This window comes from Sparus aurata, chromosome 2 (assembly GCF_900880675.1).
Source record: "Sparus aurata chromosome 2, fSpaAur1.1, whole genome shotgun sequence".
NCBI classification, from domain to species: Eukaryota; Metazoa; Chordata; class Actinopteri; order Spariformes; family Sparidae; genus Sparus; species Sparus aurata.
The window spans coordinates 20,964,089-20,988,120 of NC_044188.1; the positions used below are offsets into that span (position 1 = coordinate 20,964,089).

Genomic DNA, 24,032 nt, shown 5'->3' on the forward strand with positions numbered 1-24,032 from the left:
TATAAATTTTTTTTTTTATACAAAACAGATATACAAGATTTTCACACATCCATATAAATGAATGGTTTGGTCATTTTGTCTTACTTAAAATTCATTTTAATATATATACTGTATATATTTACATATTAACTTAAAATTCTCTGATACCCAATGTAAGTGGTTTTCAGCTCATCAGCCATTCCCGCTCCTCCTTTATGGAGGCCGTTGACTGTAATTCAGAAGTGTTGTGACCTGGGCCCCTGTCAGCAGGGCAGGGGATGGCAGAGAAACGAGTCCCCTGCCCGTCCCTGATGCAGCAGTCACTCCTCCTCTCATTGCTCGCAAAAAGAATAGTTTTTTTTTCCTTTAGTGAGAACAATTTACCAAAAAAAGGATCCTGCACAAATAAACAGTTTGGTTCTTCACAAATACAGTAAGTGGCAGTACCCATTAGCTTTTCCAAGCAACAGTTCTGTCTCAACAAATCTTGTGTGTTAGATACAAATACTGATATGCACAAAGAGCTAATTTCCTAAAAGAAAATATATGTACAGAATTGCAGCATGATGAATGGGATACACTGTATGCAATAACTTAGTTTTCAGCCAGTTTGATTATACATTGTGGTTCAGTAGAGGCCAGTTCACAGGTTAAATAGAGAAGAGGGGATCAACCTCTCCCTCTGCACACACCATCACTTTGTTTCATAAGACACAGACAGTGTCATCATGACTGTTCATGTTGTCATATTGTCATATTGTTCCATCTGTGACATACTGCGATAGAAAATACAAATCCTTACAAACATTGTGTTTTTAAAGCTACTTGTGAAACAAACAGTGCAATAGGTGCAAGCGTGCCAGTTGTTGACCCTGTAGTGGAGCTGATTGGATGGATCGCTATAAGAAGGGATTTGTTGAGGAGCCTCCGGCTGGATATTGTGCAGATGGACCCGCACCCTGAGAGGAAAAAGGGATATACAAACACAATCATTAAGTACACTGGTATTGAGAAGAGGGTATTTTCTTTTTAATACAAGTACTGACACAATAGAGCCAATATGATCAATTGTCAGGTTCAGCTGAAGTAAAAAGTAGAGATGCACTGTTCCACTTTTTCAGTTCTGGTCTTATTCGGAATATCTGAAAGGAGTGTCACAGTATTAGATCTTAACAACAAGATTATCATGACCAACCAAATTCATGATGACGATATTATCTGAATATCTATAGAAATATGATATATGTCAAAATATTCTGTTTAGCTTTTGTGTGTTTCGAGGAAAACATAGCTGTTGAGTTTGCCAAGTTTAAATAGCTCACTCAGTTTCGGACTGTCTCTTGTTACATTATGGCAGGGTCATGGTCTAGTGCAGCACAAAAATATAGGGTGACTAGTGGATATCATTGTAGAACCGTTTAATTGCTAATTAATCACATAATCAATTTCTGTAACAACATTTTGGCTATTGGCTTATAACTGCATTATTCTTTATTTTATAAAAGCATTAGCCAACTGGATTCATTTGGTACATGGACCAGTGACATCAGTCCGATATCTGATGAGTGGATTATATCAGTTTGATATGATGTCATGTAGCCATTTTACTAACCAGGAAAGGGTTGCTTGAGACCATAGGTCCAGCCATTGCCTGCCCAAAAGGAGTCACAACAGGTTTGGCCTGGCCAAAGGCTGGATATCCACCACCTGAAAGACAAGTGCAATTTCATTTAAAAAAGGGTTTTGGAATCGTCACATGAAAAAAAAAAAAAACATTACAGCTACAACAAAAATGTTCACTCATGTCCAATATCTTAAATCCAAACTTAGTGAGACAATGTAATGACTACTCAGTCTGATGCACATGAATTTCAGCAGGTTATTAATGCAGATACGTCTACATCTAAATGACCTACAAACAAGCCCCATTCACACCCCCCTTTCAGTGCGGGAATCGTGCGCTGATTCTCTGCATCGCTGTAAGTTTCAGATGTGGAAAGGGGGGACAGATTCACTGCAGTTTTAATGTGCTGCTCAGGTGGTGTCGGGGTGATCTTGTTCACAGTCTGACAGCTAAACAGATCATTCACTAATCAAATAAAAGATAATGCCCCACAACTCAAACCACAAAGCAATGTTACAGGACCAAACAACAGCAACGTGGTAACTGGTGGTATCTTTGGCAACTTGTGGGAAAAAATACTGCAGATATACATGGAAAAGTGTCTGTCATCCTGTCTGTCCTACTGACTCCTCATCACATTTCTGCTCACTGGACACACTGGCTCTATGCCGGAGCTGCTTAGTTCAGTGTGAACAAGCAAAGGCGGAGAAATGGCAAGCCATCGCTGCAGAGCTAATGTGGAGTCACCGTGTGAAAAGGGCTATGGACACACACCATTGGGTTGCTGGGGATACGCAGGAGGTTGAGGGAAGGGAGCCTGGCCAGGAAAGGGTTGCTGGAAGGTTCCACTAAAGCTGGTGGGGAGGTTGTAGGCTGCAGCGTTCCCAAATCCGGCTGGCATACTCATGGACCCTGTGCCAAATGAGACTGCAACACAGCAGGACAACAGCTGGTTAAAGAAACTTTTATGCCATCTTCAGGCATACGATAAAATAACCTTTGGCTTAATTCCATTTTCAAAATTATAACAAGAAATTTACATCGACACACACTTGCCTAGAACATGTTTCATTACAGAGTAGCTGGCACACATCAGCAGAAAAACAAGAACAAACAAAGACTATGTTATTATTATCAGCAGTTAATTAGAAAGCAATACAAAAAGGAGGTAAACTTAAATGAGTGAGACGATTGAAAACTACGGGTTAAAGCACAGTCATCAAGTCATTATCCATAGTGTGGCTCCAAAAGCAAAACTGTCATTTAACTGACCACCCGAGATCTTCAGAATCTCAGTATATGTATTTGTTGAGTGTAAACACATGCAAAATGATTGTGGTTGTCTTTTCTGCAGAAAAAAAGAAAGGGCTGTCTGAAAAGAGTCAAAAGAGTCAGACATGACACACCAGTATCAGGTGGCCACACAAGAGTAAAGTATTCCAAAAGTTCAACAGGAGGAACAAAACTGCATGTAGTAAGCCATCAGGTCTCTGGTATAAATGCTACATCCAATTTCCATTAAACAACTGGGGTTGCAATTAACTGAATATGCAAGCAAATCCATGGTTAAGGCTTGAGCATTAAAGACTCAGCAGTTGTCAATGTCTTACCGAGTTTACTCATTGAATGAAGCATTTTATGACCAGCAAGCTAATGAATGACTAGATGAACCTTCGAAGACAATATGGTGTATAGTTAGTTAAAATAATTGAAGTTAAAAAGTCAAAAGAGAGTTTTTGCCAACTGTTAGAAGGAAAATGTTGAGGAAGCCATTATCAGTGAGTCCAGAGTTACCCTGCAGAAGGCGCAAGGGAACTGCCATGATACCCACTAATTTAGAGTACAGTAATGACATATTGATCAAAATGATGTGGCACGACTCTCTAATCACCATCATTACATGAATGTGGAAATTGACTGTTGCCTGGTCCCTGATTACATTGATTTCCACAATTTTCCAAAGGTTGGATTTTTTTTTTTTACATCCGGACAAACCTATTTGTTAATGTTGCTATTAGAATCTTTTTTTTTTGTTTTTGTTTTTTTACCTCTACAACATTTTCCAGATAGATTTGCCACAGGAGCAAGAGCAAGGCACAGAAGAGCAAAAAAGAAGCAGAGAGCACAAGGGAACCTACCAAAGGCGGGAGGATAACCCTGCCCGTGAAGAACCCTCATCAAGCCTGTCCAGCATGGCAAGAGCAATTAGAGACAACTGAATCTCAATGTCTGCAACTGTCTGTCTCTTGTGGACACACCGGTAAATGGCTAATCCTGCTACACATTTCCACAAAATGGGTATTCTGCATGTGTTAATGTTCCCTTCTACTTTCTCGATTGGTCTCAGGCTCATTCATTGCCAAGGCAGCTAAGGCAAAGGTTGCCACTTAGTGTGTGCAAGGAAATTTAATAAATAATACTCTTACTGTAAGATAACACACCTATTTTTTCCACACAAAACGATTTTTATCTGCATTATCTTACTAAACTGATTGGGTTTTCATATATATTTTCCACATTTAAGAACACACAAACAAACACATTAACACACCTGCTGCCGCTGCTGCTGCTGCTGCCATATTTGCTGCTCTGCCGTTGCTCTGGAACGGGTTGGTGGGAGCAGCTGCCGGGGCGACTCCAGCAGCTACAAACGGATTAGTTGACTGAGCTGTTGGTGAGAGGTATCAAGTCACCAAACATGAATGCGAAACAGTACAATAAAGGAAACAAAAGCACTGATTCATGGAGGAGCATTTCAACATGTTAAAGGAGAACTTCGGTCGATTTAAACATGCAGCTTCATTGCTCAAGCTACCCTTGACTTGCGAGTACCGAAGACGCGAACAAATTTGGTCCAGCCATTACAGAGCTCCGTGAACGGAGATGTAGCATTGAACGCTAACTGCATGGGGTCAGAACTTCACGCTGTGTTTTAAGCATCTTAACATGCTCCACATCTCACACCAGAAGTTATGCAACATCAGCAGACACCTTAGCACACAGCACTGTAGCGTGTATGACTCAAACTGAATAAAAAGGTAGTTAAAATAGTGTGTTTGTGCAAGCAGCTACTTACCTGTTTGTTGACATCCGTGTGTTCCGGTAGCTAGACCAAACTAGTCAATCCGTCGAGCGTGCACTTACTCCCTCACTGGCGGAGACGGAAACGTATTCCAGCATTTTCGTGTGTATGTTCATAATGTACATGTCCATGTTACAACCTGTCATGAGCCATGAGCCTTACAATAGCCTGTTAAGCCTGTTAAGTGCACACTCTGTGGATACGCTAGTTTGGTCTAGCTACCGGAAGACGCGGATGTCAACAAACAGGTAAGTAGCTCCTTGCACAAACACACTATTTTAACTACTTTTTTATTCATTTTGAGTCATACACGCTACAGTGCTGTGTGCTAAGGTGTCTGCTGATGTTGCATAACTTCTGGTGTGAGATGTGGAGCATGTTAAGATGCTTAAAACACAGCGTGAAGTTCTGACCCCATGCAGTTAGCGTTCAATGCTACATCTCCGTTCACGGAGCTCTATAATGGCTGGACCAAATTTGTTCGCGTCTTCGGTACTCGCACGTCAGGGGTAGCTTGAGCAATGAAGCTGCATGTTTAAATCGACCGAAGTTCTCCTTTAATGTCCAGTGTCTGTCCTTGTTATTTTGTTTCTGAGTCCTAAAGAGTAGGATAACAAAGTTTCCCAAAAACTGCAGAAATGTTATAACTATGTTGTTATACAAATTAACTAGGGGTCTAAATTTTATGTAATTTCATTAATTGATAATGGGTGACTGATATGATCTATGATGTAAAATAAGAGTTGGCCACATCAGGAGTTAAAAAGAACAGATAAAGTAAACACCAAGTTATGATGACCTAAATAACACAAAATCATGACCTAATTTTTATTGCCGAGCTCCCACCTGTCACTTTTCAACAACTGTCAACAATATCCAAACCATACTGAGGCCACTAAAATGTCTGCTTTGTATTTTTTTTTTATGACAAATTGCATGTTCTTTAACTAAATCAGATTTCTCATACCAGTATTTTGTGTTTTATTTGGATATAGTTGGAACAAAAGGATCTGTAATCTGTCATTGTAGAATACTCTTTGATGTATTTATGCCCATCTCTTATTGTCAATTAAGACATTAACTAATTGGTTGAATTCTTAAAGCTGATTAATTGATTAATGATTAATCAATAACACCCCTTATATTAACAAACAATATCATAAAATAAAGCATCCAATAAAACAGTGAAGTTTGTTGACCAAAAAAAATACAATAAAAAGGTAAAGCTTATCAAAGTCAGACATAATAATGTTTTACACATAATGAGTACTTGCTACAGAGTCATAATTTACCCTTGTTTTCTGACATCTGACACAACCTGTTGTCAACATCAGGAAATCCTTAAAACCACATAAGGTCACAAAAGTTGTCATGAATATCTAAAATACTGAATTTTGCTGTATTGCCTTAAGTATACCGTGCCTCATCCTGGGGCTGTCCTTTGTTTGCAACATTATTCTAGAGTTTGTAGATCATTACTGACTTAATTTGGGAGCATAATTAGCACAAATCATTGGACAATAGCCTGTAGGTTAACTCACCTCCAAAACCTTGAGCCATGCCAGGCAGAGCCTGCTGTGCTTGTGCTGTTGACACCCCAGTCTCTGGGCCAAACATGCCCCTGTAGTGAAACAAAGTCAACACATAAGCTTCTCAGGAAGACAGAAGAAAAGGAGACCAGATCCTGTGTGATAGGAGTGTTGTCACTGTATGTTTGTAGGTTAAGTTCGTTTGGATAATTCACTGCATTTAGCTGCAGATTGAGACTTTTAGACTCCAATACAAAAGGTATATGTGTTTAGTTACTTACCCTTGTGAGGTGCTGGTGGTGTTGTAAACACTAGTGGCAGGGGACGAGGAGCTGAAGACAGTATCCAGCTCAGCAAGAGCAGCATAGCGGTCCCCCCCTGCTAGCACTGCTTGCTGCTTCTGAGTCAAACCACCCACTCCTGCTGCTGCCACCGCTGTGGCTGAGCTCACCCCGCCAGGAATACCACCTCCTGGAATAGAAGCACATAATGGCAGAGCCGGGCTCAATCCACCTCGAGTCAACTATTCCCGAAAGTAAATACAAATTCAAATCCAAAGACACAAACAAAAACGTCCGGAGATATCTGCCATATTCAACCTATTAAAAATGATGGGGAATAAATGTTCAATCATTAGGAAATTTGCATTTTCTAGCACAGAAATACAACTTGTAATATGAACAAAATAAGCTAGTACCAACCCAGTACAATTCACAGATGCCCGAGGGCCAAAATTCTGACCATATGTTACTAAAGCTCTCCAATCAAGCCAAAACGCCATGTGCAGAGTAGCCTGTCATCTGTATACAGGCTGGTTCAGTAGTACTGAGGTCAGGGGCCGATTGGGGGGGGGGGGGAAAGTGGTAAGGCCATCTCAAGATACCATATTTTGGTGATACAGTATCACAGGTTTGCTAGAAAATGTAAATCAGCCCTGTTTTGACAGAGACTGTCTTTCCCTGCATTGGCAAGAAGATTCAACATTATGTTTTTAGTTGCGTCAACTTCTCTTTCTTGGTCGATCTCTATCCCTACATTTGAGATCTATGAAACAAGCTAGGCAGGAGAAGTTTACCTTGCTCTGTTTTGGCAGAGCTAAACACGTTATCCAGGTCAGCCAGGGCTGCGTATCTATCGGCAGGGAGGCTAGTACTCTGTACAGCATCTCTGCCAGCTCCTGTGGAGTTACTCTGGGAGGAAGAACTGAAGGCTCCAAAGTCAGCACTACACGATTTGGGGAAGTTGTCAAAATTTGCAAAATTGGCATTTGCTAGTCCCCCTGAGGCGCTACCTGCATGAAAGAGAGAGATTAAAAAGTCATGAGGGGGACCTCCATTGTTGGTTTTGAGTAACAGCATTAACAGAGTGGAGAGGGAGATAAGAAGCTGCATGGAGGATAAAGCTGGGGTGGTGTCAGGCTGGGGCTGGGATACTCTCATTATCTTTAAACAAGTCCTCTGCAACACTGCACTACGTGGCTCTCCATTAGCCTATGAACCTAAGAAACGCTGCATAAAATGTGCATTTATTTGTCTTAGAGGCACATGTTGTGCAGAACAGCACCTTTCTCGATTGCCTCGGTAACATCAGCACCATACTGTGGATAAGGGAGTTACAGACAGCACCAACCCAAAATGTATTAACAGTGACATGGAAAACAACTTTTCAGTGAAATGAATCTTTTCTCTGCCTACCAACCTGTAGGCATCACTGAGCTCTGTACTGAGTAGACAGTCACCTGAGTAGACCGTTTCAACCAGATCTAAAGTTGTTATTAAGGAAACAAACAACATTACACATTATTTATTGCTTTTGTAGAGCAAAAGAAGTGTACACCCTTTTTCTGTGAGGAACAAAGCCTATTCAAGAACTGCTTAGAACCTTAGCAATGCACATACTCATCTGTGTCATCTGTTTTACACTATGTTTACATTTGAGAAAACAGTGCTGAATCAGGCACTTCCACCTGTTATAATGTCAACAAAAAGTTTTGCAGATGAAAATTTTACTTGTTTCTTGAGCATACCAAGAGCTCAGGGAGAAGTCGTTTGTTTGGAATGCAATAATAGCTGTGATACATTACAATATTTCATGCTGGGCACAGCACAATAAAAAAAGATTTGGGATATGGAGCTTTTGTATTTTTGCTAACTAAGGAGAGAGAAGGCAATGTTTAGTAATAAGGCTCACACCATCACAACAGTTAAAACTCAACCAGTGCTTTAATTGCATTCCATTGAATGCATTCCCTTTAGCTCAGGGAAAAGGCATAATGTGACAAATACAATCTTTCCTGCAACTATCAAAACATTTTTCACAGAATGTTTATACCCGTTAATGTTGGATAGGAAGTAGGTTGTCTGCAGGAAAACACTGATACACATTTACAGAAGCCTTGGTCATTGGGGAGAGATTGCAGTATTGAATGTCTTCTTACTTCTGTGTTCACATGACCCCACTGACTAGCACATCTGCAATATGTGAACAAACCAATAGAGTGATGTAGCCAACGAGATGGCTATGCCGATTAGACCAATTACTTAGTGAGGCTCTTCCTTGTAGATAATGCAGCAAGAATTATAGCTAGCATCATCGCGGATGTGGAGCTTATGCCAAAAAAATAACAAATTTGTTATGTAATATTGTCTTGTGATGTTACAAATGTTACAAATTGAGAAATCACAGGCTATCGAAAAGACTGGGTATACTCTACATGGCATGTTAAAAATAAAAAATAAAAAGACCGAAATTTAAATAGTGGATAGTGACTGTTCTAAAATAGATTGTAATAGATTATGTTGTTGCCAGATCACCCACCCCTATCAGCAGATATAAACCTTCTCTGACCAGTGATCTTAAAGCTGGAGCTGCGAGGAAGTTGTTTAGTTGCATTATTTCTTACACGACATGTTGGACTACAGAAAAGTTACTTCTAAATAAGTGATGGGATAGACTTCAAGGGCACAGTGTTCTTGTGCTATTTATCTAAAAGGAGAAGAATGAACGAACAAGACTGTGATTCTCTCTTTCTCCCTCCTTTTTCTTTTTTCAGATTCTGCATTGTTCTCATTTCCTTCCATCTGGTCCATTCTCTATAGCAGTTCTCAATCATGACAGCACCAATAAAAGCTTATTATCCCTGTTTTCAACCAGTGAGATTGTCAACAGCAATTCAGAGTCACAGACAAAAAAAGCTACATGCTGAGACACACATTTCATCCAGAGAGAGGAGGAGGATCACAGCGACTACACATTAGAGACGGTGGAAAGGGTGTAAGCTGTTAAGAGGGCAAGCCCAGAGAGAGACTTACTGTGTGCACCCTGGAGAGGCAGAGCAGTGGCAAACTCACCCATACTGCGACTGGATGAGAGCACAGTGAACACTGGCAGCCAAAAATCAAAGAGGGAGGGAGAGATGGGGCAATGAGCGATGTAAGACAGGGCGGAGAAACAAAAGAAAAGACGTCAACTAAACCAGAGGTCAAAATTAAAAAGTGTGAGGTCAAAGCAAGTCAACTACTGCTGAAGCAAAAAGGATGAAAAACACATGAGAGAGAATGGACAGCTTAGGCTGATAGCACAGTCAGTCAGTGTCTGTGAGAAAGGGATTATCTTACAAAGCCAGAGAGAGAGAGGAGAGCTTTATCCATCAAGCAATGGGCATACTAAAGAGATCACTGTGCAGCTCTGCACAATGATAGTCAATCAATGTAGCCCTCCAGCAGAGGGCACTGTAGCACACAACGTTTGCCTGAGACTTGGGGGTGGAGGCTTAATTGTCTGTTTGCATATTAGAGTCTGTTTTTGTATGAGTACTAAGAGAGAGGTGCTCAGGTAAAAAGCCTGAAAGCCAGTTACTGCTGAGCAAATACTCTTTTACATAACATGTTAACTGCATGTTATGTAAAACTGCATGAAGGGCTTGGAGGGAAATAAGGACCAGAATGACAAACACAGGTAAGATGATGACAATGCTATGCCTCTGTTACATCCATAATAGACTAAATTAAAACACCCGCTTAAGAGGCCAAGCAAATATTTGACTAAATCAAACTGGTAAGAATACATATCTCGCACGTATTTATATTAAAATTAATTGAATAAGATTCCTATTCCCACATTCAGTGTGATTACACGCTACAGCAGGACTAAGCCTGGTTTGTTGCAGGTCCTTTATTACTATAACTGTCTGCCTAATGAGTGCACAGTGTGCTTACCCATTTTATTTCAAAACATTATGTGCATTCACAGTGCATATGACAAAACATAATAGTTATATTTCTGCAAACGTAATTTCAAACTTTAAATACAGTGCACAGTAAAAAGAAATGTGGGTTCATGGTTTGAACCGAGCAGTTACCAATTCAAAATAAAGCTTTTAAAGTAGATCAAAATACAGATATGCTGTAAGTCTCACATGGAATGAATGCTTCCTATGAGTCTGCACAGGAGCGCACAGAGTTTCATGCTCCACGACCTTTAATGTTTTGGCCGAAGGCACATACCATGTAAACATACAGTAAAGTCATGTGTTCAACTGCAGTCAAGTAGAATTGCTTTCAATCACAGAACATGTATTAGCATTTTTTTTTTTTTTGCTTTCAGGAAATGTATAAACCAGGCTAACAGATTTTGCTTATTTTCTTGGTTATTAAACTTCATTTGAACTACTCAAATGTAACGTGATGAAACCATCTGTTGCACATACTATTGGTCTTTTGAAACTGGATCAATGGACATTGCATACATGGAAAGGTTTGTCAAGCAGAGTTGAGAGAACAGTTAAATGGCAAAAATGTTTCTGTTCAGCCTATATGTACATTCTCAATGCGTGTGTGTACATAATTATTCAAGCTTTTGTCTTGAAAGAGAACTTGCTCTACCTGTATTTGTGGGATGGAATGGGGCTTGGGGTGCGGAGGGGAAACCACCTGTTGACCCAGAAGTGCTCCCGAACGCATCAAAATTAGCAAAGTCTGCATTTGCGTTGGCATTCTGTGCCGCTGGAGGTGGTGTCAGGATGAGGTTCAGATGGGGAGATGAACAAAAAAAAACACAATGAGAGGAAAACAATGGATGAGATGGTAATAGAATGGATTCATACATACAATGACAAAAGGCATGGACTGCAAAACAAATACAATGGATAATGTGATAAATATGAGAGACAATCATAGAGTGGCATCACTCAACAATAAGATGCATAACGGCTTAAAAGGCAGGCAAGATGATGTTCACCTCTCCCATGGGATACTATCAGTACTCCTTGCTGTGCACACAGTATCGAAGTGTACGCAACACTACACATGTCATTAACCTCAGAGGTGTACATCTCTGCTCATGTTTACTATATGGAGATGTGAGATGACACTTTAGTCACTTGATGGCTCTTTAAGGGGAAATGAGAGGACATTAACCCTCCATGGGAAGCAAACACTAATAGCCCTATGTTACAGACATTAGTAACCATGGAGATGAGTCTGTTCATTGCACCTCTGGTAGCACTCCATTACCCTATGGCTATGGTTTGCAATCACAGAGGTACATGGCAGCTGACAATGAACAGATTCTGCATAATCCGGAATTTCTGCCCCAGTGTATAACGGGCTTTAATTAGAATGCAACACCAATCAGCATGCAGCAGTCTCTTACAACACCTGAAGAATTCAAAATGGCTGCAGCATTACTTCGATCTATCGTCTGTCAAACTGTTCTACACATGCCTACATGCACATAACAAATTTTGTGTGACAAGACTGAAACTGATGAACGAAAATTTGCATGCACCCAGCCATCTCTGGTATTTGGTTATATGCTCCTGGGACAGCCTGTGAGACAACACGACTGATGCAACTTCCACATTTATAAAGGACAATCCCATCGTGACTGGAGTTCTTGCTCATTTCCTGCATTCACTTTCTGCTTTATGTCTCAGCAGATCACTTTCCTGTGTTTTTACCACGTTGACATATTTAGTATATTTCGGATTGTCAGCTGGTGTTGACAAGACCTAAACAGTGTTAAACCTTCAATATAAAATGTGTTTTGCCTTGGATGTATTACTCAATCATTGATTTGTCTGTTTCTTACTTGTGTGGCTGTTGAAATGTGCAAAGTTAGCAAAACCGGAGCTGGTGCCTGCATTCATGTTGGGCGGGGCAGCGAAGATGTCTCCACCCAAATCACTGAGGAGGTCAAACCTCTTGTCATGGAACTGCTGCTGATGGGTTTGTCCACGGCTCACCACTGGAGACTGGTGGAGACAAGAGATAGATTGAAAAAAAGAACTGCAGGTATGTGTTGAGCAGCATGTATTTTATGTTCACTGTCTATATGGTTCATGACCAACCCTCACACAAACATTAAAGAAGACCAGTTGGCCAGTAATTTGTTCGACCTTAGCAATCATTGATGCTGAAACCAACATTGCTGGCAATGATCCCAAATTCATCATATCTGTGTTTATCTGTCTAAATAAAGCTCACCTGATTGGGTGGGGTGTTCTTGTTGAGGTGTAAGGAGGGGGCTGACTCCCCCAGCAGGGATTTGAGTGGTCTAACCTCCGGAGTGCTGCTGGTGCTGCTGTTTGAGGAGCCAGAGATGGAAGCGTGGACGGATGCCACTACCTTGGCCTGCTCAGGAGGTACGTACCTGGGAGACAGTTCATATTAAATGCATTATGACAACATGCCTTTATACATATATGGTGCAATATATTACATGTAATTTAAAATATTTAAGGGAGCTGGGGTATGTTTAATCCTACCAGATGCCATTGGCTATTGGAAACAACATGACCATAATCTGACATAGTCCAAGTTTCAGAAATAATGGTATTATAGCCTTTTGGGTGAACAGATATTATGCAAATTCACATGTGAGAACAGCAAATGTTTGTTTGGGTGAAAATCTATTCTACATCTAGGAGACGGGCCATAACTGTTTGAAACACACTAATAAGACTTATTACAGGCGTTTCATGACTGGTGTGTATTTGTGTGATAAAAGAGAGGCTTATGAGAGTGAGAATGCCTGACTGCAGCCAGTGGTGGCATGTTGAGACATGTACCACTCAGCGCTCCCATTTGGGTCGGACTTCAGTGTCTAAACTCTCAGAGATGACAGAAGCACTTCTTCCTTAACTAATAAGTGTAATGTTGCAGTATGGAACCAGTCTAACAGCATAAACCAACAGTCTCACTAGATTAATATTTACTTTTGTTGTCATTACCTAATTCGCAACTCTCAAACACTCAGGCACTTGTGTGTTAAATGTGCCTGAAATAACTGCTCTTATTAGTCATCAGTCATAATGCACCAGAAACAACTACACTACTTTGTAAACCTCATACATATAACCACAACTTTATGGACCAGCTAGATCGTGGGCATTTAAAGAAGGACATCTGGTAGTTTGCTCCTGGCTAACTGCTATGAGCTGCCTGTGAGACATTCCAAGCCAGAGAGAGGAACAAAAGGAAATACAAAAGAAAACCGACATGTCAGTGCAGTGCACACTGCCAGGGACTGCTCATATCTTTGCACTTCCAGCTTGTTAAACTGACTTACCATCTTTTCTTCTCATATTTCTCTTGAAGGAACTCCTTGACTTTCTGTGGTTCTCTGAAGTCTGGTATTGAGGAGGTTCTGTCATCATAAAGACCGAGCCACATCTGCTTACACACCTGGAACACACAAAGTAACATGATTTTCTGCAGCACACATAGCTGCAAATAAGTGTAGGGCTTCTCAACATGTATATTATGCCATTAAACTGTTAATAGTGCCACAGGGAAATAAAAAAAAGCCATATGTTAATGTACTGATGATATAGTTAATCACCTTGAAGACAATAAGTGAAATCCAAAAGAGCATTTACTTAGGTTTTACAGTGGTTTGCTATGTTTGGATTAGAGGACTGAAACAAGAGTTGGCCTCATGTTTGGAAATGCGGATTGAACTTAGTTGCTGGGTGAAAAATTAGTCTCACCTTTGTCTGGCCTTGGGTTTTGGATAGCATTCCTAAAGTATTTGCCTAATCCTTTAAAGAGAGATTTATAGGCTTCGTGTGTGTGTGTGTGTGTGTGTGTGTGTGTGTGCGTGTGTGTGCACTCAGTATAGTGTGCTGCATTGTGAATGAGGTGATGGTGTTGCAAAAGGCAGCATGGCGCTTGTGTTGCACACACAGTATCCTGCTGCTGTCATTTCCTTAAGTGACCTTTGATGCAGCTGCACACACATTCACAGCACATGTAGGCTCACTTGTCTCTCTCATTTGCAGGATTTTGAAACTGCAGCTGTTGCGTAGCCTGTTTTATCATTTGTTTCTGTGTCAAGTGCTCTCCATGGAAAGACAAAAACATCAGGGCTGTAGTATTTATAAAGCAGCCCTGAAGGATATATGCATCAGCTCCAACCTTGAGTCTCCTGCATATCTACTTGCCCTGCCACTTTGCTACAGCTTTTAATAGGCCGTGCTTCCCAGGTGGCATTGCTCTATTTCCTACTCCGTTTACCCAAAATGGCTCTTGAATGATGGTGCACTTTGGTTCCATGTTCAAATATGTGGTGCTATTGTATCTGATTATAACAGACAGGCAAGAGCTGCAGAATTTGGATGACAGACGTTTCTTAGAGACTCTCACCTCTAATTACTTACATAATTTGATTGATTTTTGTAGTACTTTGCAATACTATTGAAAATGTTATCATGAAAACTTTATCATGTTATTTCTGTTCAATGTTGATTGTTTCAAATACAGTAAGAGGTCAGTCGTACAGCACTTGTTCTAAAGATAATGTAATAATTTTTGTCCTTGTCTGAAGAAATTTAATTTAAGACACTGATTAATAAAGCAGTGGGCTCCCAAGAATTCTTTTTTATTGGAGGCCAGATGGGGCCACTGAAAATCATGTGGTTGAAAACAAATGTTCCAAAAGCAGTTAGCTGGCTGTGTAATTATCTTTTTCTTTCACAACAACTATTATGAAAAATATACGATTTTGATTTACTTTAATGAATAGAACTTAATGTAACATATCATATTATGCAAATAGGCCTCATGAGGCGAATGGAGGGCACGTGCTAGGGGGGTCTGCCATCCTGTCCCCCCTCCCTGTCCAACCTATGGGGGCACCACGGTAATACAGTTTTGCTATAAATTGATTTTCAGGCAAAGTTGAGTTGCATTAGTGCAGCAATCACTTTCTACTGTAACAGAACAGGATATTCAGTGAAAAATATTATCAAAACAGCTGTATTCATAATATTTGGATATCTCTATCTAAAGGTGAATAAAAAAAATTGTTTTTCTTTTCTTTTCATAACAACATTTGAAACATTTTTGTGGCTCAATGTTGTTGTCTACAGTAAAGCTCGTTAGCAGTCAAAACACTTACATGCCGAATTAGGATGATGTGGAGATTTTCGGTATGCCTACCTCATTGCCATGTTTCTGCAAGAACTCGATTTCCTGTTGCGTGAAGGTTGTCATGGAGATAGACTTGACTCTGTGAGGTGGATTCAGTCCTCGTCTGTAGGTGGAGAAATGGAAATGGGGGTCAATTTCATTTTGAAGACACTGTAAAAGGCAACCTCATCTGGACAAACTCCAGATCCTTCCTCTCAGGACGGGGCCATTTAATTAGCAACAAGCTGACTGGCTGGTGTGCATAACTGGGGCGAGGTAGACAGCAATATATAGAGAAAAAAATGACAGAAACAAATAATGACAGAAACAACAAGTAACAGAAAAAAGAAAGGGAGTAGAGCAGAACACAGGAAGTGGTTGAGACTCTCTCAGAATTGCCATTGACTGAACTGAGGTTGTCAGCACAGTGAAAGAACAAGCGATCTGCCTAATATAGAAACTTCCATTATGGAGTGACGCCCATTATCCCATACAAGCCATGCTAATTTTTCTGAGAAGGTCACAGCTCATGCCACAATATCCCAAATTAAACCTGCCTGGTAACTGTAATAGTTTAAAAGAGCCTTCAGTTGGCTATTATATTAAGCTCCAGGCCTGCTTGTCTCAGTATTTTTTCCTACACCCGCCAGCTAGTGAAATGAAAGAAGTGTTGTCTTCAAGGTTGCCACCTGTTTTGTCTGTGAAGGGGACCAATAAGCATTCAGCAATAGCATGCAAGCAGGATGTATTAACTGCAACCAGAGCACCACAGTCATCAGAAGACAGAAAAGATAACAACACTGTTACAGTTAGTCTCAGAAAGTTTCTTTGACTATTGATCAACAGAAGTCACAAGTGTATCCACTGGACTGTGACAAACTGACACCAACAGTGATTGTTTTTCTTTAACAGCAGCTTAAGTGCTGACCAGTCAATAGAATCAAATAGGACACATCAGTCAGCTATTATTAACATTAACATAATCCCTTAAAAGCGACCCAAAGTGTCTTTTACTCCTGGTCTGTACTAACCCTGTAACAGAAGCATGTCAGAAGCTCAACATGAGCTACATTCCTCCATCAGTGTCTGAAGTGGATTCATTCATCAAGTGATGTTAACCCTAGAGCATTCTGACAGCATTCACAACCCAATAAACAATAAATGTTTAGACACTATACATAACCAAACACAACCCACCTCGACACTGAATTCAAACTTTGACACACAAACTTGTTCATATTGATAAAAAGGTTGATAGTTTTTTTTTTTTTTTTACATTCAGGAAAACTCTTTATGTGGCAACTCTTTGGCATTCTCTTCTGCATTTTCAGGTTAACTTACTGGACGATGTATACACTGATAGCAATATATTGAGAATAAGCTAATATCATTTTGGCCTGGAAGCCCAGGTCTATAATTCAACACTCAGAGTTCAGCACCAATGTGTAGATATTCAAATCATTTTGAAATGGATCATTAAATATTTTATCCACCCTCCATTAAATGTTCTTATCAAGGTAGCATTTTTGGAATGTTCAACGATGACATACTGCTGGCAATCAAATATGCAAGTATTCTCCAAACTTTCTCTAAAGGTTTTTCTCAACTACATTACTTTTTTGCCAATATATCTGAGCAAGCAGCTGTTTCCTCTCCTGTTCTTGAATACCCTGATGCTCCCATCACCATGAAAAATGATATGATAAGGCACCCTTGACTCGTCCTTAAGGCACCGCAGGGTGTCACAGCACCCACTTTGGGAACTACGAAATGAGATCCGCCGTGTCACAATTCAAAACACAATGTTATACACATGGAGAGTCAGGACCTAAAGGGAGTGAAATACTAGACACGACTGTTAAATTATTCACTGCTGTAACCCTCACAGAACTTGTTCTCATCTCCACCCATTCTTTACACATCCACCAATCAGCTGATTGTTCTGCAAACAACAAGATAGGTCTGATGCAGAATAAAGCGGCTTCATGTAATGAAAATCCAATTGCTGTGTAAATTCACATTTACGAAAACAAAATGGAAAATAAAACAATGACCAAGGCCATCAAGCTGTACACATGTCCATAAATACTGAGTAGATCCATGTGGACAACTAGGACGATTTCCAGGGGAAACACTTTACACACTAGCGCCCAGTTTTGTCATCCTGGTCAAACTTTGAAAAGACAGGTAAGACTGAAAGAATGCCATAATACAACTGGATATTTCTACATTTATAGGATTTATACGATCAAATCAATCAAGCAAATCAAAATTACAATGAATCAATAAGTGCTTGAAATTACTTGTAGTTACTTGTAGGTCACGCCTTCATATGTGCAAATTATATTTCTCTTTCTTATTATAAACTGGAGACTTTTTGAGGCTGTTGGTTTGACAAAATAGGGTTCCTCAGATTAACAAGACTGGCTGCAGCCCTACATGGATTAATGCCAATTTCTCACTGTTTCTAGCCAAAACAGTCAGAAGCAAATTGTCAAAAGCAAGACGCAATAAACTTGTGTCAGAGAGAAAACAGAAGACAGTGTCTGAGTGTATTGCAGCTTTAATGTGTTTTTCAGCACCCTGAGGTAAATGACTGATCAGATCATAGTCTCATGAAGATGAAACTAGGTCAGATACAGAGAGAAAGCTCCATAAGTCCTATGGTCTAACTATGATGGCTGCATCTTTAGCCAGTTGTCCAATTAAGGAATTCTCATACTAATCATTATTTTTTTGTTATTTCATGTGTTCTATTTAACTGTGTAGACAGGAAAGGGAGTGGGGTGGGATGACATATCATAATTGAGAATATCTTACATCCAGACTGTGTAGTACAATGTAACTGTCAGGTGATTCCTGTGTTCTGGATTCTAGTCTGGTACAAAGCCTAGTGACACAATGTTATGGCCCTACAGTGACACACACCCCTTATTTCTGCTGGACAAAGTAGCCCAACTGTGACAGTGTTCAGTTACAGTAGGATTATATCTGTAAGGAGAATTAAATAACAGCGGTAATTATTAATCATGTAGATGAAGGAACTAAAAGAATTACTTCTTAGATGACAATATTGTACACATCAACAATGTCTAACACAAATGTTAAGGATTTAATCAGAGCATTGCTCTGCCCTTTCTGCCAAGTTCATCTAATTTGACATCATGTTTACTGGGTAGCAGAGTGTATCAGTGAAAAGTATCACATATTGCACAGTAAAATAATTATGAACTAGTCGCTACAGTACATCAGAGCAGTTCACCCGGGAAAACTGAGCTCATTTGCATACTGTAACCGCTCCAGGGGGAGAAAAACTGGCAATGTTAAGTCTCAAAAGAGAGAGGCTATGCACCATGTTTAGAGATTCTACACCATCTTTTACTCCTTCCTCAACAATTTTGATAAGGACCTTTTATCACAGAAAATGCCAGTTCTTCATTTTCATGGCTCACTTTCCAAGCCAATGGGATTTATGCCAAATTAACACCATCATCAATTTGGCATGCTGACTGTGCTTCACAAACACAGCACTTTTTTCAGAAATCAATTATCAGGAGCATGGGAAAACTTAAAAAGCTCTGTTGTAAAGTTCAAGTCAACTCTGTTAAATAGCCATTAATGATCACTGATTAATATCATTCAGGACACTTGGTATTGGTAACACCTCCCCACCTCTGTCATGCTCTAGTCCGTGTTACAGCTCTGCTTAGTCAGTAAAATATCTCAGGAACACAAAGGTCAAGTGGGGTTACTTCCTGCCATGAGTATATTCTCCAGAAAGAGACATTGTGAGTGGTGTTCCTCCTGGGAACGCCTCCACCTTCATAAGGAATGTGTTTACATAATGGATTCCAACTCCACCCATTAAACAACCACAACTATGAGGGGAGATGGTTGTTATGTGGTAGGTAGTTGTGCCCCGCCATCGACCCTAAACAATTAAACACTGTTACTGCCTAAACTGCAAAAATGCAAGCAACTTCCATGAACTTAATATGATCACTATGATTTTCTCAGAGGCAGTGATGGAATGTAACTTTGTTTACTCAAGAACTGTACAATACTGAGAAACTTGTACTGCACTTAAGTATTTGCATTTTATGCTAATATATACCTTCCCTCCACCACTTTTTGGAGGCAAGTATTGTACTTTTTACGCCACTACTTTACTTGATTGCTTTAGTTACTAGTTACTTTGCAGATTGCATGCTGTATCAGAGCCAAAGTAGCATATGTTTAAAGGTGCATGATGTCATTTTGGGGAAGACATTTTAAAGAAAGATCTCCACTGACTGATTGTTTTTATTATGCCTAAACAAACTAAATAAACTCTTTGTTTTATGACTAAATAAATTGATTAAACAAACTGAACCTTGAAACCTTAAAGGAAAACACAGTCTCTTACTGTTTTACTTTGTTTATATTTGGTGGACCCTGCCACCTCCTGGCTCCAAACTGTGTTCTGGTCACGTTATTTTCCTCTGAGAACTGTGTGTTTATTCAGTTATGGGAAAAATATATATTTCTGAGTTTGTATTAACTAATTAATAATGTCTATTCTGAGTTTGGGTTCTCCAATATCACATAGTGGCCCTTTAAATGAAAACAAAAACTAAACAAACTGATTCTAATAAGCAGACAAATTATGAATATTTGCCAGGCCAATAATTGGATTACCAATAATATACAGTAGACATAGATACAATTACATGTGTAATTCAGTTTTACTTATTCTTTTAATACTTAAGTGCATTTGATATCAGAAACTTAATGACTTTTACTCAAATGGGTTAATTTCACTTTTACCAAAGTAATATTTTCGCACAATATCTTTATTTTTACATTGTGCAAAACCTATTTATCAATGTACTGTTTAGGAATAAACAGAGACATAATCTTTCAGGGTAAAAATGTATGCAGGATATCTGGTTATCTGTGTGAGGGGGTTTTGCTTTGCTTTTCTTGAAGAGGACAAAATAAAGCCACACTATAATTCATAAAATGGTCAGTGTGTAGTCAAGACAATAACCAAAACAACATATCAAGTCTGAGCATCTCACACACACACACACACACACACACAAAAAAATGTAAAACAACTTTGCCTCTCCAGTATTAAAAGGAAAGAAAGAGACAGACTGTGACCTCTCTGCCACTTCCTGTGGTACATATAACGGCACATGCTGCTGATGTAGCAGCACAGTGGGGCCATACCACTTCCTGAGCCTACAATCACACCAGGCTTCCTGCATACGACAGACAGACATCAATCCTTTCAGACCGACTCTCTTCTGCTCATTAGATTTTGGCAACTAAAATTTCACACAACATGCTTTGTCTTGATAAAAAGTGTGTGATAAAGACAGTAGGAGAGAGAGGGGGAAGGAATTGTGATCTCAAGCTACAAAAGAACCCAATTAACTCAAATTACAGATTTAATACCATAGGGTGAGCAGATGGGAAATTCACAGTGTCCCTGCGCAGACCCACTGGTGAAGTGAAATAGAGGGCAAACTGTGCCCATCAGCAAACACTCCATTAATCTCGTTCTTTGCAGTGCTACAGTAAATAACCTTCATGTTCAAAGTGGAGAGAGCTAACACAGTTTGCACAGATTAAGGTCACAAACCTAGTCAAAGGGCTGTGTTTTAGACAAAGTCTGAAGGACAAAAAATATAACATTTGTCAAAAAAAGATGAATGACAGTTGCCTACTAATTTAACTTAAAGGTCATCAGTGGGAATGTACTCAGCAACAAATACTTCCCCTTTCCACCACAACATTATTAGAATAATCATTATTCAAAAATGGAAAATGGCATAGTGATTTCCGTAAAGCATTAACGACCACTGCAGGCTACAGACAATAAGAATGAGCAGAGCAGGATGGACGCATGAACAGCTTATTGAGTTACCTGCTAATCGCCCGCTGCCAATTTACTCTTCTAAATTATACTCACTAACAAAGGCTTGTGATAAGCACACATCATTTATGCATTTACAAAAACCAAAGCAAGCTATTTGTGAGCAAAGATGGGACTTGGGTGGGAACCCAGCTTGCTTTGGTTTTTGTAAAGAGAGGACAAGGATGTTTTATTGTAACAATACTGAGACAGCATTACCTATGCATCAAAAGTCCTTATTGCAGGTGGTAGAATAGGCTGTATGGTTTTTATCACTTAATGTATGAGGGCATAGTTTGGTTGCCAGTTAACCATATGCATTTACACTCAGAAAGCACTGTAATCCTCAAAAGTCATCAGAGAAGAGTGATTATGCGCAGATTATTACAATGTCATGCTATACAAATTCATATATGGGAAATATCTCAATCGGTCATTATTGTGCAATAGATAGTAGGAGCATCATGTCACAAACTCTCACAACTGTATGACACCACTTTAGATTTCTTTCTAAATGAGGACAGCATCACACACACCCACAAAACAAAATCCCATTTTTTACATGCGACATTTAACAGACAGCTGAACTGAGTTGGGCTATCTTTACTAGAATCAGAAGAAATGGAATGCTTCACTAATCCCAAATCACAAGCTACAGATGCTTGGTTACACAACTGCTTAAGTCAGACAAAGGCTATCTAAAGTCACAACACTAAGCTACACTCGAATTATCAATGCTGTGGGGACATTTTTCTTATGTTCGGTTGGGAGGTTAACTACTGACATGATCACACGGGGATCCAGTCAGCCGGTTCTTAAAAGTGAAGCTCTTGCTAGTGTTACTGAGGTTACACATCTGTTAGAGACTGATTATTGGAACACTCCTTAATCGGCTACAGAAATAGATGACATGACTTAATACAGTTGATGATGACATGGATACCAGCGTTGCATTAGCAGCCTCAACTCAAAATGATGAGTCTTTCCCACGCCCAGGTTTAAACACTTTGCAACGAAAATACTTTGTTATTGTAATCAAATAACCCTCGGCATGCTTATAGGAAGTAACGTTATATTAAGAAAACACCAAATGTTACTTATTCGTGGATATGATATGAAGCATCGATCATGCGATCATTTCCACATGCATACATGTGTCTTTGTATGTGGGGTGTATAACGCTACCATAACCAATTAGCTCAGCTACAAGGTGGTGCTTCCAGACGTTTCAAGCAACTGGTAGCAGCAGCTGGCTACTGGCTTATCTTCAGACCTAGCTTGCAAGTGTCAGATAATTTCACCGGTTAGCACTGGGAGCTAAAGTTAGCTAGCATCTGGGGTGGCTGCCGCGTTAGCTCGCTGTGCGGCACACTGACACCTCCATGCACCCCGCCCAACGCAGCTCAACAAGACAATGTCAAAACAGCTCAACTCACACTGGCACAACTGGATACCAATGTAACGTTAGCTAGCGCTATCCGGCTAACTGGGTTAGGCTGCCATTCGTAAGGCGAAAGGCACCAAAACGTTGTATCACATGCGCCATATCCAAGCTAAGGTCACCGAGCAACTTTTAACTTACAGGATGCCAGAGCATGAGGTGCATACGAAGGAGCCCACAGTCATGTTGGCATAGGTTGGGCCGCGCTGGTCGCAGTCAAAGCACTTTCTGTTGGGAGGCAAACTCGTCATTTCTCTCAGCATCTTCAGGTGTTTCTCCTCTTGTTTTCGTTTCGCACTCGCCGCCATGGTGAGGGATGTGCAGCAGGGTTAAATAAAACCGGGGAGACGGGAGGGTCAGCTACAACTAAAACAAAGGGCTGTGCTTTTTTTTTTTTTGAACGGTTGCCGACCCGTGCTGGAGGCAGAGGGAGTGGGTAGGTGGCTCTGTTGTCAGGGGGGCCTCGCGTCTCCTCGAACAAGGAGTTCGACGCGTTGGATCGGTCCTACTAACGGGACGAGAGAATCCCTGCCGTCTACTTCCGCTTTCGTTTAAATCCCGTTATGCAGATTACACCGCGTCTTTTTGCATCATGGGCAAATAGAATTGTCTTATACTCATTACGTTCAAATGCGTTTGCATCCAATTTTCTCAGATTCTGGATTGTTCAGCCGATATTATCTAAAGCAGCACTGCATCAACGTAAGTATCGCTGCTGCGGTGTCGTGTGTTCTGCGTAGTACGCAGTTTTGACATGCGTCAATTGCGAAATCTTGCGTATATTCCTGTAAGGGTATTTTTTTTGTTGAGCTGTCGAGGTTATGTGGAAAACATTACTGTAGATAAAGAGGACCAGATGACTAGTTCGAGGAATATTCCGTGTAAAAAAAGCGGATTCAAAAGGTTAGTCAAAGACATGAACTATCTTGTCTCTTACGTGAGATCTCTTTGGTTGTACTCATGACAGTGCACATAGTCGTTCCTTAACACATTAGCGCCACTCTGCGTATTATAATCGTCACTGCAGCAGTATGACGTTCCAAAGGGATATGGAAGTGTGGCGTT

The 24,032-nt window shown here is 40.1% G+C and overlaps 1 protein-coding gene across 6 annotated transcripts; it reads right to left on the reverse strand.

Annotated features, from left to right (window-relative positions):
• Positions 1-330: 330 nt before the first annotated feature.
• agfg1a (ArfGAP with FG repeats 1a) lies at positions 331-23,687 on the reverse strand. Of its 6 annotated transcripts, XM_030395741.1 has the most exons (14): positions 23,109-23,687; positions 15,655-15,748; positions 13,784-13,899; positions 12,700-12,865; positions 12,305-12,467; positions 11,098-11,217; positions 9,526-9,597; positions 7,290-7,505; positions 6,496-6,685; positions 6,227-6,306; positions 4,155-4,271; positions 2,378-2,530; positions 1,592-1,686; positions 331-938 (listed from the first exon to the last, which is right to left on the reverse strand). In XM_030395741.1, exons 1-14 carry the CDS (start codon positions 23,273-23,275, stop codon positions 879-881), a joined length of 1,809 nt encoding a protein of 602 aa, XP_030251601.1. In that variant the 5' UTR covers positions 23,276-23,687; the 3' UTR covers positions 331-878. The 6 variants fall into 6 exon arrangements, with proteins under 6 accessions (XP_030251601.1, XP_030251609.1, XP_030251626.1 ...); XM_030395749.1 differs by lacking the exon at positions 9,526-9,597 and having other exon boundaries at positions 23,109-23,684; XM_030395766.1 differs by lacking the exon at positions 7,290-7,505 and having other exon boundaries at positions 23,109-23,681.
• Between the last annotated feature and the right edge of the window lie 345 nt (positions 23,688-24,032).

What these genes read in the sequence shown, in the direction of transcription:
- agfg1a (XM_030395741.1), bottom strand. Translation starts at nt 23,275, where the DNA reads ATGGCGGCGAGTGCGAAACGAAAACAAGAGGAGAAACACCTGAAGATG. An exon ending in AAATATGAGAAGAAAAGATG is followed by an intron (nt 12,866 to 13,783) that starts GTAAGTCAGTTT and finishes ACTGTCTCCCAG; the next exon opens with GTACGTACCTCCTGAGCAGG. An exon ending in CATGGCTCAAGGTTTTGGAG is followed by an intron (nt 4,272 to 6,226) that starts GTGAGTTAACCT and finishes TCTCACCAACAG; the next exon opens with CTCAGTCAACTAATCCGTTT.